This window comes from Zeugodacus cucurbitae, chromosome 6, assembly GCF_028554725.1.
Source record: "Zeugodacus cucurbitae isolate PBARC_wt_2022May chromosome 6, idZeuCucr1.2, whole genome shotgun sequence".
Classification (NCBI taxonomy): domain Eukaryota; kingdom Metazoa; phylum Arthropoda; class Insecta; order Diptera; family Tephritidae; genus Zeugodacus; species Zeugodacus cucurbitae.
This window is the reverse complement of record NC_071671.1, coordinates 62,011,677-62,033,977: the sequence shown is the minus strand read 5'-3', so window position 1 is coordinate 62,033,977 and position 22,301 is coordinate 62,011,677. Positions and strand designations below refer to the sequence as shown.

Genomic DNA, 22,301 nt, shown 5'->3' with positions numbered 1-22,301 from the left:
TATAGAACACAAAATACTTTGTTGTTGTTGTGTTGGCTGGTAAAGTCACTATCATTGAATTGTATACAAAGTGATATGAATATGATTTTGTTTATAAGAATTGTTATACAAAAAAATCGATTTGGTAAATAAAATTGTTTTCCAGCAACAACAGAAAACGGTGAGGTGGTGTATGTGGTGGGGTAGTGCGGGGAGGTCGTGCTGTGTGAACTTGCGCACATGTGTATTTACTTATGTATACGGGGGTACGCTGAGTATGCGGGTCGCTACTTTTGTTTACAAATAAGTGTTTATTTGCTTATGATTACGCCGGAATCAATGAGCTTTAAAAATGTATATAAAAGCGCTTTTCACACGATATCTATAATAATAATAAAGAAATAAACAGGAAGGGCTCACTGCTTTAATGCATTATTTGAAGTAAATGATTTAAATTTTAGGTGGAAAGTGCATTTTAAAGCAAGAATGCAAAGGAAATCGAATAAAAAACTTGTGAACTTTTACTTGGAAGACTGCATTGCTTCGAATTCATATTTGTAGTATATTAAAGTATTTATTTATTATTTTATAACCACAAGAATGTATATTATTAAAGTGTTTTTAACGACGCGCAGTCTGCCTCTTTTTCAGAATAAAATGGAAGGAGAGGTTTAAACCAAAACAACAACAACGTAAAAGTATTGATATATTTTTTTTTTTTTTGTACAAACTCATGAAATTAAACTTTTGGAGTTATAAATATCGAAAAAAATATTTTAAGCACTTTTAAATGAGGTTAATATACAAGTATTTCAATAAAATAAAATTAATTTTTTTTAGAAATTTATAAATTTTAAAATTATTTAAAATTATTTATTTTTTATATTTATTTTTTACAAAATTTTGAATTTCAAATTTAAATATTATTAAAACACTTAATATTAATAAATATAATAAAAATAAAATAATAATAAGAAAAGTATGAAGAAATAATCTTTTTCAAAAGTCTTAACATAAACAAAAATAATAAAATTTTATAGATTATTTTAAATTATTTAAAAAATATACATTATATTTTCCAAAGCAATACAATATATCGGATTCAAAAAATATTATGTTAAAGTTTTTATTTTAAAATTTAAGAGAAAATAATAACTTTCTTCATAAAAAAATAAAAAATAAATTGTTGAATTAAAAAATAATAATTTAATGTTAATTTAATTTTATGTTAAAAATTTTGTTTTAGATTTGTCTTAAAATACAAAAATATGATATATCAAGCCAATCAAAACTAGTTATTTTAACACCTATTTTTAATTTGAAGCGAAAATGAAATTTTGGAAGAAATTATATCTCAAACAAAATGAAATTAAAAAAAAAATATTTTTTTTTAACTTTTTCCAATATTAAATTTTTATGAAAAGTATATAATAAGATACAAATTTCGTTGCTAATAATTTTTAATACTACATATAATTTGACCTAATTCCAGAAATATTGTATACATTAAAATACTCAAAATATCAAAAAAAAAATTTCCCATCAAAGAGTCAGTCATTACGCAATTTTACACAAATTTGCACATTAAACAAATATTATGAAATCATATTCATTGCTTCTTGCATTCATTTAAGCACAGCTTCCTCAGACTCACATTTCCAAAGTCATTGCCTTTCATGGCATCGAAATGATTTCGAAATCAGCATAAAACTGTTTTTGTCAAATTGTGATTTTCCAAACATTTTCCAAAACATTAAACCTATGCACTTGCGCTGACTTACTTGGCAACCTCACACACATACGTATATTTGCCTTACAGCTGTACATTTGACTCTCCCCCCGGACCCCCTACAAATCTGTTTGCGCAAATGGTGTGCATTTAATGCTGCACTCCGAATGCGCGCTTATGCAATTGTGCAGATTTTATGTGTGTCTTCTTCGCTTTGATACGCTACAATTCTTTTTTCCTTATTCACTTTTTCTTCCATTTTTATGCACTTTTTCGCATTCACTTTTACTCAAGTTGTTTTTATTTTTTTTTCCATTGGTTTCGGATATTCACTGGCAGTGCAACATTTCCTGCGAACCCCGCTGTGAGCGCTGCTGGGCGCTTACTGTGCGAAAATCCCTACAACAACAATGGCAAGCACCTAAGTGGTGCATCAGCAATATTTCGGTCACATTCACATTTCCATTTCCATTTGACTTCGATTTTTGCTTTTTCTTCTTGTCTTCTCCTCTCTATCATTGCAGTCATTACTTTTTATTGTTTTGCCGTTTCCAATCCCTTGGAACTTGGCTGCTGCTGCTGCTGTACGACTTACCGTATTTATTTATTTACTGCGCCAATATGCGGTGAATGGCCACTAAGTGCAACAGCAGATTCTCGAGGAAATTTATGCTAATAGCAAATTCGTTCAATAAAAGCTCTCTTTTTCGATTTTTATTCAGTGTAGCGTATATATTGTATTTATTGTTGTTGTTTGTGAAATGCATTTCTGCGAGAGTGTAGCGCCGAGATTAGTTCAAGTTGTGCAAAAAGCAGAAAAGTTTTAAGTGAAACCAAATAGCGGTAGTGAATGAAGACAGGCTTTTAGGTTTAATTCTTCTTTTTTTTGGAAAATATATTTGAAAGTATAATAAAAATTATGGTAAAATTCTTCAGAAGAAAGTGGGTTACGGGTCTAATTGGAAGTTTTTTATTTATAAGTAAAAGCTTTTATTACAATTTTAGAAATTTCATTAAATAATCATCTCATTTCTTTGCACTCGGAATTTCAGAAAGAAGTGTGATACAGCTCAAAATGGTTAAAACTTAAACAATAATCGTTTTTTATCAAATTTTCCTCACATGAACTCCTTTTTTCTATTTGGTTCAGAAGGTCCGATCCACGGTTTTGATTCACCGGTATTCTTTATGTCTACCTACATCTCTATCTCTATCTCTATCTCTATCTCTATCTCTATCTCTATCTCTATCTCTATCTCTATCTCTATCTCTATCTCTATCTCTATCTCTATCTCTATCTCTATCTCTATCTCTATCTCTATCTCTATCTCTATCTCTATCTCTATCTCTATCTCTATCTCTATCTCTACCTCTATCTCTACCTCTATCTCTACCTCTATCTCTACCTTTATCTCTATCTCTATCTCTATCTCTATCTCTATCTCTATCTCTATCGCTATCTCTATCTCTATCTCTATCTCTATCTCTATCTCTATCTCTATCTCTAGCTCTAGCTCTAGCTCTATCTCTATCTCTATCTCTATCTCTATCTCTATCTCTATCTCTATCTCTATCTCTATCTCTATCTCTATCTCTAGCTCTAGCTCTATAAACGAACGAATACTCTCTGAAACAAACTTTCGATTTTTGATTTTTTTTTCAGACTGATGACCTAATTTCGAAAAAAGTGCTTGATGTAAACTCTGACCTACTAAGATAAACGGTGCTGAACAGCACAAGCTCGAGCAAAGCCTCATATATTCTTCTATATTCTTTTATATAAAGAATTCCATTCTTATCTCGCCATGCTAACATGTCACTGTGTCCACGCACCTTTCAATTCAATTTACAGATATGCATTTACATACTACTCACACGCATAAATATCTATACAACCATCCACCGTACGGTATCTCCATTCATGACCACTTATAACAGTTATCTAAGCAACTTATCGGCGGACATAAGAAACCTTTTGCTCGTGCAACAAACACGCATGAATATTCAAATTGAATTTGCTCGAAAGCATCCTCACGAGCAAAGAAAAAATACAAAAACAAAAATAAAATAGTCGGTAAACACGTTTCTTGCGCATAACGCAAGCAAAAAGGAAGAAAGTTATATGCAAATGGATAACCAAAAGCAGACAAAAATTAAATAAGCAGGTAAATCGGCAATAAACCACAAAAGTTAAGCACAACAACAATAACACTATAAATATGAGTATAAAATAAAATTAAATAGTGTTGCTTAAGGCAATGCAGTCAAGTTGTGGCAACTTATTTGTTGCTGCACGTGACGCCACGCAGCTTTTGTTTCAACTATTTATTGTTGTTGTTATTTTTGTTGCAAGTATATCTTTGTTATTGTTGTTGCAAGTTAAATTTGTGTTTATTGTTTTGAAACTTTTTTGAACAAACTTACCTTGCACAATTAATTTAGCATAACCGGACTCGCGTGTGCCAACCAAATTCTGCGCAATGCACTTGTAGTTGCCCTCATCGATGGGCTCCACATTGCTTATCAATAAATTGCCACCATCGACGACGCGTATACGTGATGTGGGTCCATAAGATTTCATTTTTAAATCATCCAACGGTACACCGTCCTGAAAAAGGAGATGAGAAAAGGGAGAAGAAGAGAAGTTGTAAATATTATTTTGGACGGGTTTTGTGTATTTTAGTAGTTTACGAATGTTGTTATTTTGTTTATTACTAAGTACTAAAAATTAAAAAAAAAATTGTCGAGTCAAAAATTTTTGTAAAATAATATTTCCTAAAGAAATCGCTCAAATCTGCAAACGTTTTTCATATATTATTTATGTTTTCACAACATATTCATTACAGACACTCAATTTTTCCACACTTCAGCGAATTTTATTTACATTTTCGCACGACAAATACGGCAAAAACACCTTCCTTGCCACCTTACGCCTGCGCCGCTTGTCGCCTGCACTTTACATATCAATTTCAAAGCGAATTTATGCACACACACATTTCGCTTTCTGACAGCCAGGCGCATAAATAATTCACAGCTTTTCCATTTGTGCAAATAAATACGGCAACATTTATGCTTAAACGCACACACATACACAGTCACATTACATATGTATGCTCATATAACAGTATATTTGCATAACTGAAAGTCAACGTGTACCCACATATGTAAGTGAACGCTGCCAGCTGACAACCTGCTGCGCAAATGTACTCTAATAACATTTTTATTTATTTATAATTCCCCTTATGCAGTGGGAAAAATCCAAATGAAGAAGCAGCATGTAAATGTGCATTTGCAACATTTGCCACAGTGCCGTCGCATGCATTATGCACGCATGTCAACGCAGCGCTGATGCAGCAACACAGTAATAACCGACTTTTTGAATGCAACAAGCAGTCGGTGTGGCAGCTTGTAGTGCGTGAGGTTAAGTTGCAGATTTTTATGGGTGCTTTTCTGGCATTTCTTGCTGTAGGTTTGCTTTATGATGATAATTTTCGGGATATTTGCTACTTTATATGTGTCAACCCATAGATAAATCTGGTGTTAGGTATATATATAATCCTGTAAAGTACATTTTAGAATTCTTCGCACTCACCTTCACCCAAATTAGCGCCGGTTCTGGTGTGCCCTTCGGTGGACCACATTCCAGTAAAGCTGTTTCGCCTTTAGCCACACGTGTGTCCTTCGGTTGCGAGCGGAAGTCATCACGTAGAACTGAAATGAAAGAAGAAATTAAAGGTGGAGAAGATTGTGGGAACTGTTTAAAAATATATTATTCATAAATTATGTGTAATATTTAGTAATATGTGTCGGCCATAGAAACTTTGGAATATTCAAAAGCTGAAAATGAAACATGAAACGGTTCAACATAGAACAAAGCGAAATGAAATAATATGGAATTGACTTAAACAAACTTAAGTTAAATAGCTTTCATTTTGGAAGCAGGGAATGAACGAAAATGAAACGATATGGTAGGAAATTTAAAAAGGAACTGAACAAAACCAATTGACAGACATCCAGTGGAGAAAGAAAACAAAACTAAGTATCAGAATTTATGTGGAGCAAGTTAAAATAAAATTGATTTCAATTAAGTGAAACAAAAAAGGAAACGGGAATGAGATCAAATTAAATGAAAAGGATCATCTAGAGTGGAAAGAAATTGTGGTTTAAATTGATTAGGAATGAACTAAAAGGAAACGAAATTGAAGACAAATAAAATAACAAGACCTTGTTTAAATAATAGAACTCAAATAGAACAAAAAACGTTCCAATGCAAGAAACAAAGCTAAATTAAGTAGAGCAGAACCATTAGACATGTGCCATATATAAGATATGGATGAATTAAAAGGAATTCGAATAAAATGAAATATGTTTCTTATACAAAAAATGTGAAGTCAGTTAAAAATGGAATGTAATGGAACGAAATGGTATTGAAACAAATAAAATGCAGAAGTCAAATTAAAAGGAGAAATGGAACTGAGTGAAATTGAAACAAATAAAAACTAGTTGAATTCAAATTAAGGGGTGGAACGAAATGAAATTGAAACACATATAATGGACACGAACCATGTATAATTGAAATGTATTTTAATGGAATAAAACACTGAATCTTGATTGCAAAATGATCTGCGCGCAGTGAATGACTCTCATCGGTAAGACCAGATATGATATAGAGAGAGGAATGTTAGATTCGAATTTCAAAGAGAATATATTGCAACCAACAGAAAACAGTGGGTAGGGCTAGTGACTGTATTTTTTATTATTTTTCTCAACTTTCTTCGATAATTTTAGTAAAAATAAAATAACAACAAAAATAGCCACTTAACGAATTGCTTTTAAGTGATGCTCAGAAAGAGACTCTTCTTTATTATATATGTATGCAACAAACACTCCAACATACATTTAAATATATCAAGAAATCCTCTACCCGCAATCAATTCACACACTATCTTCCGAAGACACCAGAAAAAGCGGTGCATAGCGTACAAGTAATAATAATAATCGTAATTTTATGACAAAACTCCATTAGGGCAACAATTAAAGTGATCATCATCGTGCGTGTGTGTAAGTGTATGAATATGAGTGGGTGTGTGACCAACTCGCGCGTTGTTTAAATAGATTTTTATGAGGCAAATGAAGCTTGAGCAATCTTCAAAACAGCCACATAGGCGCAGCAACACGCCTTGCTGCATCAAGGAAGTAGTGCGCATGCGCAACGACGCAGCTGCTGCTTAAGCTGCTAATCAAGTCTCACTAGCTAAACGCTTTAATAACACACACAAGTATTGTCAATGAATTTATGTGATTTTAATTGAAAGCTAAGTTGCTAAGTTGCTAAGTTGCATGGTGTGTCAATGCATTTCCGTTTGCAAGTGAGCGTGTGTAGCATGTTGGAGGAACTTTTCATAATAATAAATGTAGCATAATCTTTCGAGTTTTATGTGTAGCTCATTTGAATTTACGCTTTTAATTAGTTTCGCGCTTACTTATGAATATATTTTTGTATGGCTTTGCTTGTGGCAAAGCGCGCTTTATGCATAATTGTGCAACATATTGCGACAATTTATGTTGTTGTAAACATAAATATTTATTTAAAAGTGTGACAGCATTCACTTCAATCTGCGATATGCAAATGATTTTAATTTCATTTTTTATTTGCGCACATAATTTTTCACTTTCAACCAAATCAGAGTGCTTGCAACACTTTGTGACTTGCTGCTGTCATTTTACTTCTAATCAACCGTGCAATTATAAATAAAATTCAATTCAATTCCACTCATTTTAGCTTGCGACTTGACTTGGTGTGACTTGCAATTGACTCGCCGTTTGATTGGTGTCGACTCGCAGGCGGCTACGTCGACGCTTGGCGACCATAAATCAAAGTTGTCGCCACTTTATTTAATTTACAGCTAGTTTTGGAAACACCCACCCAATTTTTGCGCCCAAAAGATTTTGAAACACTTTAACACTTCTGTTTTTTTTTTGTGTCACTCTTTGCTCGCTTACTTGCCACATATAAGCTTATAAGCCAGCGCTTGCGAAATCCCAATGGTACGTCGTGGTGGCGTGGCGCATAAGTTTAAGTTTGGCGCAAGCGTGGCAGGCAGTCAGGGCAAACGTAGTCAACCGCAGACAAGCGCGACACCTTTGCGCAGCTGTATTGGCATGTGGCATGAAGTGGTTTAAACGTTTAAAGTTAACCACAACCAGTGCGACCTTCGTTGCCTTTTGTGACAATAGTGTGTGTTGTTGTTGTTGCTCTAACACTTTTCGTCGATTTTTTCTCTCATTTTCCATATTTATTTCATATTCAATTATTTGCTTCCTGCTTCATAAATTTCCTTTGAATGGCAATTCAATTCAATGCATTGCAATACAATTTAATTTTATATGAGTTTTTTTATGCCAATTTTCGATTCAATTTTTTATTGAATTTTCTTTTTTCGATTTTTGGCCGCTTTGTTGCGCCTACACACACATAGGCATTTAATTGTTTATACGAGTGTAAGTGTGTGTGTTGGCATTTCACATTATTCGCATTGTCTCTGCGATTTGCCCATTGTCTTGTGCGCTTTATATACGATTTGAAATATATTTTTTGTGCCACTTTTCCGCTGCTGCTGCTTGCTTATTGTTTATGCAACGCCAGCAAGTGTCAGGCATAAATTTTGGCGCTGTCAACTTGCCAGCATCGCATGCAGCGGCATTAAGTGTTGAACAGTTCAATGGAAAATTGTGTAAATATATAAAGGGTGATTTTTTAAGAGCTTGATAACTTTTTAAAAAAAAAAACGCATAAAATTTGCAAAATCTCATCGGTTCTTTATTTGAAACGTTAGATTGGTTCATGACATTTACTTTTTGAAGATAATTTCATTTAAATGTTGACCGCGGCTGCGTCTTAGGTGGTCCATTCGGAAAGTCCAATTTTGGGCAACTTTTTCGAGCATTTCGGCCGGAATAGCCCGAATTTCTTCGGAAATGTTGTCTTCCAAAGCTGGAATAGTTGCTGGCTTATTTCTGTAGACTTTAGACTTGACGTAGCCCCACAAAAAATAGTCTAAAGGCGTTAAATCGCATGATCTTGGTGGCCAACTTACGGGTCCATTTCTTGAGATGAATTGTTCTCCGAAGTTTTCCCTCAAAATGGCCATAGAATCGCGAGCTGTGTGGCATGTAGCGCCATCTTGTTGAAACCACATGTCAACCAAGTTCAGTTCTTCCATTTTTGGCAACAAAAAGTTTGTTAGCATCGAACGATAGCGATCGCCATTCACCGTAACGTTGCGTCCAACAGCATCTTTGAAAAAATACGGTCCAATGATTCCACCAGCGTACAAACCACACCAAACAGTGCATTTTTCGGGATGCATGGGCAGTTCTTGAACGGCTTCTGGTTGCTCTTCACCCCAAATGCGGCAATTTTGCTTATTTACGTAGCCATTCAACCAGAAATGAGCCTCATCGCTGAACAAAACACATCGCGAAACACATTTCGAACCGAACACTGATTTTGGTAATAAAATTCAATGATTTGCAAGCGTTGCTCGTTAGTAAGTCTATTCATGATGAAATGTCAAAGCATACTGAGCATCTTTCTCTTTGACACCATGTCTGAAATCCCACGTGATCTGTCAAATACTAATGCATGAAAATCCTAACCTCAAAAAAATCACCCTTTATAAATCGCTTTCATATACATACATACATATATATAATAGCATATAATGCATATTTTGAAATTTTAACGACTTTAATTGTGCCGCAGTGCCACCATTATTTGCAAGCGTACCGAAACAAAGTGTGGCAAATAAATCACTGCAAACAATATGATTGCGCACAGCATGCATATAAAGCATATTTGAATTCATTAGTTGTGCATAATGGTGAGCATTGCATATTTTCTAAACAAAATGTATTTTATTTATTGTTAGTGGAATTTCAATTTCAATGTATATGCCTTACAAATATTCAATTTCACTTAATTCCCTCTCATACAAAATCTCTAAATACCAAGAGCAGCGCTTTTTTAATTATAAATATTTTCATCGTTGCCGAAATGAATTATTATTATTTCCAAATAAATATTTCGTTTTTGCAATTTAACACTTATCAAATATCTCTATACAATGTATTAGAGTTCGATATGAGAGAGTATGCTGTTACCTCCTTAAATTTGTATAACCACTTTCTTCTTCTTTGCCACCTGGTTTTGTTTTTACTGATTTGGACAAGTTTTGCTAAAGTTTGCTAACTTTCCAAAATCATACATTTTAAAACATAAAACTTCACTTGAAGAAGCATTTGTTCACCAAAGAGAGAAACTAAATGCTTATGCTTAGGTGCTATAGCAGTAGCTTTCAGTCTGTTTAAATAACTGTTGTAGTTCGTTCGATTCGCTACTCTGTAATATTTGAACAATCAAAGATCAATAGTGAATAGTAGGTAGGTAGGTACAACTTTGGTTCACTTTCTGGCCGTGATAAGAAGAAAAACTGAAAATGTAATAATACAAATTTTTACAAGTCTTAGCAGTGTAGTCATTTGTGCGATTATTTTTATATGTGGAAGACCATTATAATCTCCTCTACAATTTTTATCGTCTATATTTTAGTAATTTTGTATAATATCGTTACTTGTATGCTGGAGGTGTGGTTATTCCTCGAATGTTTCCGCGTTTCACTCTGTCGCTTATGTTAATGAACTGCCAAAGAAGGATTCCAACCATTTCAAGTTTATAAAAAGCTCTTACCCGTAGAAAAAATAAAATTAGTAGTGGTAGGGATTTGTATCGAAACACTCAAATATGGTTTTGGTTTCTAGGTTAACTTTTATGAAAGGAAAATACACCACTATAGTTTATCTCTTATTGAAGAAAATTTTTAGATTTCATACTCTGTCAATTATTTCCTATGAAAATACAGTGGAACTTTTCTAACTCGAATCACCATAATCCACAAAAAAAACTTCAAGTTAGGGAGACTTCGAGTTATAGAATTTTTAATTAAAAAATATATTTTTTTTAAAGCTTTAAAGTATATATTTATAAACAGTTTTATTTATTTACTTAGAAAAAAGTTTTATTTAAATACCATAAAACATGTATTCTCTAATTTTGTTTGTTGCACTTTGCTATTGTTTGGCTCCTGACGTTTGTATCTCATGCCTTTGTTACACGATTTATTAAATCTATAAATGTAATATTATATTTTTTGTTCGCCTCCATACGAATATAGGGACTCTTTTAAAATTCTGCATCTATAGTAAAATTTTATTTTTTATATTATGCCCTGGTCGAAAAGTTCGATTTATGGAGAGAAATTTCTATGAAATTTGTCTTCTATTGCCAATTCAAGAGCTTGATTAACGGATAGCTTCGAGTTATAGAAGTTTGAGTTATGGCAGGAAATTTGTATGAAATTGGATTTCTAAACGCTATTGCCAATTCAAAAGTTCGAGTTATGGAAGTTCCACTGTAAATTGAACAACTGAACGAAAGAAGTCAGCAAATTATGAAAATAATTTGAGAAACCAATGTGATATATGAGCGGCTTCAAATGCCAACTTTATTATACCGAAATCAACGAGCATTCAAGGTGCTGATTAAAAGTTTTAAATTTTCACAAGATTCTGCTGTTTTCCAGCTAATAAGAATTACGTAACATTTATAAAGAAGGCTTACATAACGCTTTAAAGCCACACTTAAGTCGTATTACCCATAAATATTAGGTTAATCATTTCATTAAAACTAATTAAACCGCAAGTAAGCTGCTATATTCATATGGAAATCGCAACAGCTGCATAATTAAGATGTCGAAGGCTGGTTAAAGCACACAGACCCCCAAATTTATACAAATATATATATAGAAAGAGAGTATGTAGAACTAGCTTTCACATATTTGAAGCTACTAGCCGCCCCATATGTATATATCGTGTATATGTATGTCTAACCGGAAACACTAGAGACAGCTGATATTACACCTGACTGCCTTGCAGACTAAAAAAAGCAATCTCATAAGAATCAAATTAATGAAAGAATGTTTTTGGATAATTAAAAACACTAACTTTACAAGGTAAAGCAATGAGTAGAAGTGAAAACGGTATCCGAGGTGCATATGTGTTACAGATAAAAATAAAATGATAATTGCTAGCAGAAGCGCGCGATAATTCCTACAATCTAGGACACTAGCGAGTACACGCCGTAAGGCAATGATAATTGCAATGCGCACATTCCTGCAAAGGACAATCACAAACGTTTCATGTAAAACAAAGCATTTTTTCCCCAAACAATTGTTCATTTCATTTCATTTTACACACTGCTTTCTAATAATGTAGGTGTGTATAAGTGCTGGCGCGCTTTGTGGCACACACATTTAGTTGCTAATTAAAATATTAAATTAGCGTCACGTGAGTAGCGATGCGTGTGCTTTGCGCTACGCCTAAGTGTAGGCAACTGAAACTACCTACACCTCCATACTAGTTGAAAGCTAGCGGCAATTACAAACACACACACGCACGCACTAAAATACGTCGCTAAAAAGTAGCGAAAGGATTATATTCTCAAAGCGACTCAATCTAATTGCGGAAATTCGTGGGTTGTGCGCAGCGTACGTGGGCGGCAACATGTGTTTAGCAAATTAGCGCTCAAGCGCATGGGTGTGAGTGTGTGAAAGCATTGCTCTGCTTGTGAGCTTTAATTCATTCTCAATGTATGTGCGCTTGTTTGCATTGTAGTTTAGCTGGCGGTGTATGCATTTAATTATACCATAATTAGCATACAAAAATATTTGCAACACGCGTGATGTCGCTGTGCAGAGCAGAACGGCGAGTAAAGCGGATTCGCTCTTTGAAGGTGCTGCCAAAGCGTGGAAGGAAGGTATGGAAAGTGCGCTGCAAGTGAAAGGAGTTGGCTGGCGGAGGTAGAGTTAGGAGCAAAGGGAGAGTTCGAGAGCAGAATGAGACTAAGACAAAGGTGTGCGCGCGTATCTAATTGAATTGAAAATGTCTGGCTTAAGCACATAAACCCGCACAAACCCACACAAACAGAGGCAACTAATTGACTCTTCTTTCATTGTGTCGCATTTATTATTAATACATTTGTGCGTACGCATGCTGGTCGGCTGCTGCTGAACGTCAAATCAACAACGCCTGCGGCAGCATGATGGCACAAAGTAAATACGCACAAACTGTTTGTGGCAAATACAAATAGAAAGGTGCAAATATAGTATACTCATATATACTCATATATATACTCATATGTACTCATTTGTGTGTGCTTAATTTGCATTGTAAAAGTGGCAGCGGAAGACGCTTACAGCCGCGCTGGTTAATGCAAATCACACGCAGAAAGTTAAAGAAAAGCGTTTAAAATTTATGCTGCTGGTGGGCATGTTTGCGTGTATTTGTTTACTTGACACTTGGCAGCGGCTGGCGGTGCGCTTTAAAACGTTGTGTAGAGACAGAATAGTTGTTGTATGAAATATACTTGTGTATGTATGTAATTAGCTGTGTCTTTGATATTTGCAAATAATCTTTAACTGATGTGTATGTAGGTGTGCAAAATTCGCGCTGAGAGTTGTCTTAGCTGTCAGTTGCTTTCTTGTAAGCACTCAAACTTATACAAATATGCATTGATGCTGCTGAACACCTTCAATGTCTATATATATATTGACTTGAATTTGCACTTTCCCCCTTATGTTATGTATAGAAATGCTATATACCAGAAATATAAATATCAACATCTTTCTATTTAATTTTAGTAGCAAAACAATACTACATACTTAACGACAAACTTCGATATTTTTGTATTTAGTATTTAGTACTTAGAAATACTTTGACAATAAATATATTTTTACTCATAAATTATTGTGATTTCAGTGATTGCTATTTTTAAATCACTGTGATTTTATATTGCTATTGCGATGGCCCAAAAAAATCGAATTTATGAGAATTTGTACTCCATATTTTTTTTTATTTTTTTGTGATCACAATTTACTAATTAATAAATTTGGGGTACATTTAACTGCTTTTGTATCACCGTACCCCAAAATTACCGAAATCGCAACTAAATTTTCTACTGTGATTACTGAACCAATCACTTTCTACTTTCGAACTGATATTGGTACTGAAATGTGATTGCTACTGAACAGTGATTGGTACTTTTCGAACTGCTATTTCTACAGTGGTGCTGCTATTCCTGTAGTGATCGAATTAGAATTACTGAATTCCTATCTGTACAGTGATCGAACAAAAGCACTGAACTTCTCTATAGCTACTGTCATCGAACTCAAATTATGAAATCGCAATAGCAGATTGTAAATCACTGCTATTACAAAAATTGATCGCAGTTGCTATTCGCGATTTTTCAATCACAGTGAAAAAAAATCACCGGTAGTGAAATAGCGCTCATCACTAATGTAGATCATCGAAACGTATTCTCATTCAATTGGATTTTGTTATTAAAAATTCTAAAAGATTGAATAAAGTAAGTAAGTAATTATACAATATTTTATGAAAAAAATATATAGTCTGTCCGAACTTGAATACATATTATTTTATATCAAAGATTATATTCAGCAAAATATTGCTTTAATTGGATGAAAATATTGCTGATAACAGCATATGGTGTGCGACTACGGTAAATTTTAAATATAACCGTTTTGCCTAAATGTAGGCAATGTTTTATACACACTATGTTATGATTAAATTTTACTTCAGTTCTTTTACTCACTTTGTTATTATAAAATTCGTATTAATATATTTATATTTGGATATGCCTTAATGTCTAGCTATGGAGCTAGTACCATAATAGGAAGCTCTAAATTTCTCTCTAGAAAACATTTTAGGTTTAAATAATAAAAAAAGTGTTTCGTTGAGATATTTTAGGTGATTAACGTCAGTGATTTGTTAAAATACAAAATAGATTTATATAAAAAATTGTTTCATAAGCCTAAAGGTATGCTTAATTATTTTATATTTTTTTTTCATAAATAATAGTTGAATTCGTGCTCTTCTGAATGAACACCATTGATGAATCTAAAGTCTAGTTTATATTCATAAACAATAATACAACTACTACACGCTCTACTATTCTACCAATTTTCTGACAAACTTTTCGTATAAGCCTACAGATATGCTTCGATTTATTATTTTATATATATTACTTTGAAACTAGACCAGATTTCTTATTTTTAATTTTATTTTTATTCTTTATTTGTCTCTCATACACCTTATTTTTCAGCTATATTTAATTAAATTTTAACTAAGCAAAGCCTCGTAATTACTCAAACCCCATACAATATACTCTACTCTCAACTTGTCTGCGAAAAATTTGCATAGAAACGTTAACCAATAAAATCGTTTGATAGCACAATTCTTACGAAATTCAAAATTCATTTGAAAATCTGCCAACAATAGAGCGCACAAATTAAGGTGCTCAAATTTATGTGCGTATAAATTTGGTAATTGGATACACCTGCTGATTTTTATAGGCTTCCTGTACCAAACTAGCAACGCGCAACAACGTGGCAACACTACGTAACTACAATACACAGCAGCACAACACATGCACGCACACAAAACAATCCAATTTAACTGGCATAATTGAAGAGAGTGGCAGTGGAGTTACAGTGGAGTAGCAGTTTTGTGTCAGTGCGTGTTTTATGTTCTAATAAAATGACAAGCATTTAAAATGGCGTGCTATGTGCCACACAACGTCGCTGTGGTGCTATGCTGTTGTATGGTTATGCGAAGTGAAATGAAGATTTATGCAAGATGGCATTAAAAGTTAAAAGTTAAACGCGATTTGTATGCTTTATACATTTCTTATACGGTTGTTGTTGTTTTGATTTTTATTCACAGTTGTTGTAATAAATGTAAGTTTATGTGTTTGTTTGTGCAACACGAGTTTGCGCTATAAAAAATCTGCAGCACAAAAACATTTTTTAAAATCGCTAATGCCCACCCACCCTAAACACCTTCCGGCGGAGAATGGTCAAATCACATACATACAAACAAAGGTATATATATAGGTATAAGCATTGGGCTTGACCAGTCATTTCTTTTCACATTTTTTAATGACCCCATTTTATAGCTGCTGCACAAGTTGGTGCTACAATAAAAATGAAGTGAATGCCAAGAGGGAAGTAAGTAAGTGGTATATATATACACAACACACATACATGCTCAGAATAATAGGCACCGTTAAAAAAATAAACAAAAGTATAAATTTAATTGCCGGTTGTTAAATTTATTATCTTTTGTGTATGTGAATACATATAAATGTGCCATATTTACAGCTTATGCCTGCAATGCGCCTGAAAGTATGCCTCAAGCAAATATAAGACAGGAATTAAAATGAAAAAGGTAAACAAATTTAAAAGAAACGTGTAATAAAGGAAGAAAATTATATATAGACAGCTTATTTGCATGAAAACACACACAAGTTCAGCTGAATATAACGCTCAGACCATATTTATTTGAGCCTGACACTTTAGAAATCAAATATAACACTCTTCAACCGCTCTGTAAAATATCCGAAAGTACATACTCTCCTTTACATTGTTCACTTTTAAGTGGTGGCATTAAAATAAGCTGCTTTGCTGTTTTCTCGGGTTTGAGCGCCTAAAAGTAGACAATGCTTTTTGGCATTTGGCGTCAATTGTAAGTAATAAATTATTGTAAAATTTTATTTCGTTCTTTATTTACTGACTTGACTGTACATTTCAGAATATAATAAAATGACGCGTGTGAGAAGGTAGTAAAAGCCGAGAGCTGGGGTTTTAATATAAAGAAGCGTCGGGGAGAGCGAGGCAATAAAATCGTAAAATCAATGTAAAACTGGAAGTTGAAAATTTTTTAAGTAAACATGCTATAAAATAAATCAGACGTAAATTTAGAAAAATAGAAAAAATTTTCAGAGACCTAAAACCGTTATATGGTTGAATCATTCCACTACTGAAATAGTATTTACCATATAGGTACAAATAACTTTCTTCCCTTCATCTGAAGTTTGTGCAAAATTTATAAACGATTTAATATGATAATCCTCAGAAAGTTCTTAATCTTTCTTTGAAATGAAAATATATTATTTTAAAAATTTTCGATGAATCCAGTAATGACCTTATCTGTAGGGAAATCATGATATACATAAATGAAGACAAGGGACTATTTTTCGCCAATGTCATTACTATCTAAGTTCGTTCTTAGCCCCACGTTGTAGAGAAACCGTCGGCCCCCCAACATCTCAAAGAATACAACCTTAAACTTTGGATAACAAAAGAAGTATTACCTTATGGAAGTGATATCAATTAAAGGAGAAACAGCACTCTTTATAAACAACTAAAATTAGGTTCGTAGAATACACCCCTCTCCACCTCATTCAATTATGTAAATATGTACGTGGCGTACTTAAACCAGCAGGCCAACTGTCATTTATCAGCGCTTTGTTCTCATCGAAATTTGGCGCAATAAATAGGCTCATAAATCGAGCCATAAATTCTGCATGAATTCCATGGCACAATAGATGGATTGATTGTCCTTTGACGGACAAGTAAGCGCCTTTGTTCATAATAATGCTGATTAAATGCTGCCATGGCAACGGAGATCACAGCGTATCTAATTATTTTGCAATGGCTGATTTGATGCTGCAAATACTTGGTTGGTTTCTGTTAAAGCATTCAATAATTATAAAAGACAGTTGGCTGTGCTATTGTTGTATAGCTCTGGTTGCCATATCACTTGAGTTTGCTTTTGTTTGTGATAAAGTTGAATTTCATTTATACAAAAGACATTTTCAACGCGGAATTTATGCAAAGGAGAATTATTTGAAAGGGCGTTAGTTTCAAGGGTGGGAGGTAGAGCAGTCAATGTGAGGCGATTGAGCCTGACAACACTTAAAGAAATAAATAAAAAAGTCGTTGAAAAATAACAGATGCCCAGTGTTATATACTTTCCACGCCTTTAATTTCTAATTTCCAGATTCATATCCATTTATAAAGAATTACAAAGAGACGGTTTAAGTTGATAAGTTAGTTTTACTGAATTTTAGGTTAGATTCCCAGAGACCACACAATCTCGAAAAAAATGGATTTCTTCAGAAAAGTGTACCACAAGCGACGTGAAAGATAATATATGGGATTAAATATCGGAAAAAAGTTCTAACTAGATCTCAAATAATAGCGAAAGATTTATCTAAAGCGGCCTTCACATTTTGGTGATCTAATAACTGTTATTCCAACGCTATTTTAGGATGAGTTTGGATACCGTAACCGATGTCATATGTGTAGACAACGACTTGGGGCAGACGAAAGAGTAAATATGAAAGTATTATCAATGAAGTTTATATGTGATGTGGAGGGTTCTCCATAGAAAGGCACAAACTTATTTTTGATCTTAGTGGCCTAGTTCAGATATCTATGCTGCTATGAAATAAAGACACTATTCCATTAGATTAAAAAAATAACACAAAACGATATAATTCATAAAACAACTTATCCACCTATCCTCGTACGTTCATATATTTCACTGCTGTCAATGGACCCTTCGCTTTTCTCGTTATTTAATAAGGAAGATGTCAAAAATTGTAACAGCCTGCGAGTGCCCTCACGCATTCGTATTTATTTGCACGTTTAAGCGCCATGTGTTGTTATTGTTGTTTTGTTAATTTTATTTCTAGAGCCCAAGGCAGTCGTGATGTAAAACAATAAAACTGCAAGCAAGCCAGATGAGCAAATAAAGAAAACGATACAGTTCACTAAATGGCACGAGGAGTTGGCAGAGAGTGTAAACAATTGGCGAAAATCGGGGTGCAAATCAAATGAAATATATATATTTTACAGAATACACACATATATACAAACATATATAATGACAGATGATATATATGCGCATATGTATTTCAGAGTTGCAGGCATTTAAAAATGAATTCGTGACTCTTCACCTCATGGCTTGTAGAGTTTTAAGTTATTGCTGTTGCTGTTGTTATTGTTGTTGTATTATTATAGCTGTTGTTTGCCAGCGATCAACACTCCAGCTCAAGCCAATTTGATTGACTTATTAGTTCTTAGCCGCAGGATTATATGCGTCGTCATGCCTGGGTGCACATACACACAGGGTGCATGCGCAGGCCCGAATATGGGTGTGTATTTGAATGAGCATGTGTGTGTTATTGTGAGCTTGTTAAGCCACGCTTCTCAGCTGCATTTTCTTATTTATTTATTTTTATTTTTACACACTGCAATTCTCAGTACTTGCCGCAATTGGCTCAAGTTCGCTGGGCAAATAAGCGAACTCTCCTCCCTTCGTCGTAGCGTCAGTGCCCGCCAGTCAACATGCACACCGTTGTTTATTTCCGCTTGATTGATGCGGCTGTGGTGTTGTTTGCACTAATTGAAGTTTGTTTGTCAGCGTCAATGTGAGTGTGTGTACCTTGTAGCCAAGGCGAGACGCCGTCAATGACGGATATGAAGCAAAAGCTGAGGAGTTGAGGGCATGAGTAAGTGAATGAGCTGCAAAGGAGTTGAATAAGAATGAAGCAGGCTTTCAAGGCATACATATACAAGATATACATATGCATGTATGCCGCACATCCAAAAACAAAAGCGATTCTTCGTTGCATGGCAGGCAGCGCTTCACCTCGTGCAAAACCCGGTGTGAGGCTGTGAGCTAACTGTCTACAGCTCATGGAATTGACGTATATCGCTCAATTTCGCCCATCAAGTTTTTCGGGCCAAATGTGGAAATTGGGAAAATAATTGGAAAAGTTTTGCAATAAATGCATGTTGGGGGTTCGTCAGCCAGCTTGTCAGCTCGGCAGCACTTCGTCGTTCATGCGTCCGTCGGTGGCGGCTTTGGCTGTTCTTGATTGGTGCATGAGTCAGCAGGATAGAGCAGATGAAGGACTTTAAAGTGTTGAATACGAGAATGCGAGGTTGCCAGATTGTTTGAAAGGGTTAAAATATAACATTTGTTTCAAAAAAATATATTTATATATTGCTCAATTATTATAATTATACCCTGAACAGACAGGGTATATTAAGTTTGTCAAGATGTTTGTAACATCCAGAACGAAGCATCGGAAACCCTATAAAGTATATATGTAAATGATCAGTTTGTTGAGCTGATTCGAAGCTGCTCATTTGTTGGAACTGCCGATATCGGACCACTATATCTTATAGCTGCCATACAAACTGAACGATCGGAATCAAGGGCTTGTATGGAAAACTTCCGCATTTTACTACATATCTTCACGAAATTTGACATGGATTACTGCTTAAGGTAATAATATAATCTCCGAAGAAATTGTTCAGATCGGTTAACAATATAACCTTAATGTTTCTAGCAAACAACCCGGCTAAAAGAATTAGTAATATGTTTTCTTTTTTACTTACGTTTTCTTACGTCTTTAGATTTGCTAAAACATATATATAATTACTAAAAGAAATGCACCTGTGAAGGGTATATTAGCTTCGGTACAGCCGAAGTTAACGTTTTTTCTTGTTTTTTATACAAACTTATTGGCAAAAAATTTTCGGTTTAAAATTTCGGGATTGAAGATTTAAATTTTGGGATCCCGAAATTTTTCAATAACTATAACCTATCTTTTTTAGAAAATTTTCAGAAAAAACACTAAATAAGTTAACTTTAATCCCGAAATTTTCGATATCCCGAAGAAATAATTTCGGGAGTGAAAATTTTCGGGATTCCGAAAAATTAATTTCGAGACTTAGTGGTTAACAAATGCTTGCTGGTAATTAAAAAGTTATTTCTTGAAGTAATTTTAGGAAGCAAGCGAAAATCCGCACATCTGGCAACCTCTGGCGACACGCTAGGTAAACAATTCATACAGTACACGAGCATGCAACTCTTCACGCAAGGATTAGGGTAAACGATTTGCAATAAAAGCAAAGTAGCTCAACTAACTCCCGAGTCCAATCAACAACCACCCGCAGGAAAAGTGGCTTAAATTGCAGTTGAATAGGTTTAGTATATATTCGCACTTTCTTACATATATATGTATTTATATATATATTTATTTATGTATAGGTGCTTAGCCATTTAACGGGGTTGAAAAGTGTTAAGCTGTAATTTACAACTCGATTTATTTGTTTTAGAATAAAGTAAAGCAATAAACCAAAGACTGGAAGAAGAGGGGGTGTCAACTGCATACATAAATATATATATGGCTCAGGAACACTCCTGCATTTCTTAGCTAAATAGAAGCGCTTGTTTTTGTTTTTGTTGTTTGTTGCTCGCCTTCGACTTAAGCGTAGCGTAGTTTATGCGCTTCGCACTTATGAAAACAAATGTCGATTAGCTTCGGGTTTCTGTCGATTTTTCAACTCCACCTTATTGCTGTTGCTGTTGTTGGTCTTATAGCTTTGCTAGGGCTGCACTGCAATTGAGGGATTTTCACAAATTGGGTTGATTGGAAAAGTTATTGATCTGTGTTATTTTGAATGAAAATTGATTGTGTAAAAACTTTTCGCAGCTGTAATTGGCAAAGTAATTATTGGCGAATGTGGAGGAGAAGGGCAGCCATTTTGTTAAATTAAATGAAGTTTTATGAGTCAAGCGAATATCAGTATGTCAGTGCGTGTGTTTACCACTTGTGTGTGTTTGTGTGCAAACAGAAGTTAAGTTAGTGCAATTATGGTGCGAATGGCTGAAGTTAAGCCATAAAATATGTTAAGTGAAAGTTTTCAAATGCGAAATGGCGCTAAGTTAAGGAGAATATATATGGAAATAATGAAAAGTAATAGTGTGATAAACTAACGTTCGAAGTAAAGATTTAGGTGGAAAAATAACGTTTTTTTTTTTGTTAACTGTTAAACTAAATTCGAGCAGAAAGCCGTCTGTATGGGTAGGAATACATAACTCTGGAGATAAGTTGCCTAGAGTTCATATTGGGTACAGGAAAGAGTGACAACTTTATAAATTAAATGCAATACTAGTTCTAGGATTTCCCTACGAAACCAATAAGAATATCTTAGAGCTGTTCATCAATACAAAACCTTAAACTCGAGTTTATATTGCAGTTTCAAATGAGTTTTATATTGAACTTTCGAGATCGAGTTCTAATCTCAATCAAGTTTAGAATGAGCTCAAATTTCAAATTTTAATTTGAGTTTCAATTCGTGTTGTACTTTAAGTTGTTGATTGAGTTGAGTGAGTTCATATTAGATTTTGACCTTTATTAAAATGTTGAGTATGAGCCTTGAGTTAATTTTATTTGAGTGTCAATTCTTGTTGAAGTTTGAGTTGTTAATTGAGTAGAGTGGAATTAGAAGTAATTCTGAGTAAGTTTCCATATAAGGTTTTGACTTTTAGTAAGATTTTGAGTATGAACCTTGAGTATGAGTTTCGGGTTCCGAAATTTACTCGAAGTTGCTGTGTTTTGAGTTCGAGTTTTTCGAGAATTTTGAGTTTCCAGATTAGTTTGAGGTTTCGATTCTATTAAACTTTGAGTTATTTTTGAGTTAAAAATAAGGTTTAAGTTGAGTTTATGTTTTTATAACTAAAGCTTAATGCTGATTGTTCACTACACTTCCAGTTATATTATAATGTACTCTGAGATAAAATTAAAAATTGAGTTGAG

At 34.0% G+C, this 22,301-nt stretch overlaps 1 protein-coding gene across 5 annotated transcripts in view; it reads right to left on the bottom strand.

Moving 5' to 3' along the window:
* Positions 1 to 22,301, bottom strand: part of LOC105209387 (protein sax-3) — a 292,880-nt gene that overhangs the window by 58,231 nt on the left and 212,348 nt on the right. For all 5 annotated transcript variants that reach the window (XM_054234986.1, XM_054234983.1, XM_054234981.1 and 2 more), the window contains exons 5-6: positions 5,301 to 5,419; positions 4,133 to 4,316 (exon numbers count right to left, since the gene is read on the bottom strand). In XM_054234986.1, coding sequence (XP_054090961.1) covers positions 4,133 to 4,316; positions 5,301 to 5,419 — 303 coding nt within the window. The remainder of the gene's footprint in view (positions 1 to 4,132; positions 4,317 to 5,300; positions 5,420 to 22,301) is intronic.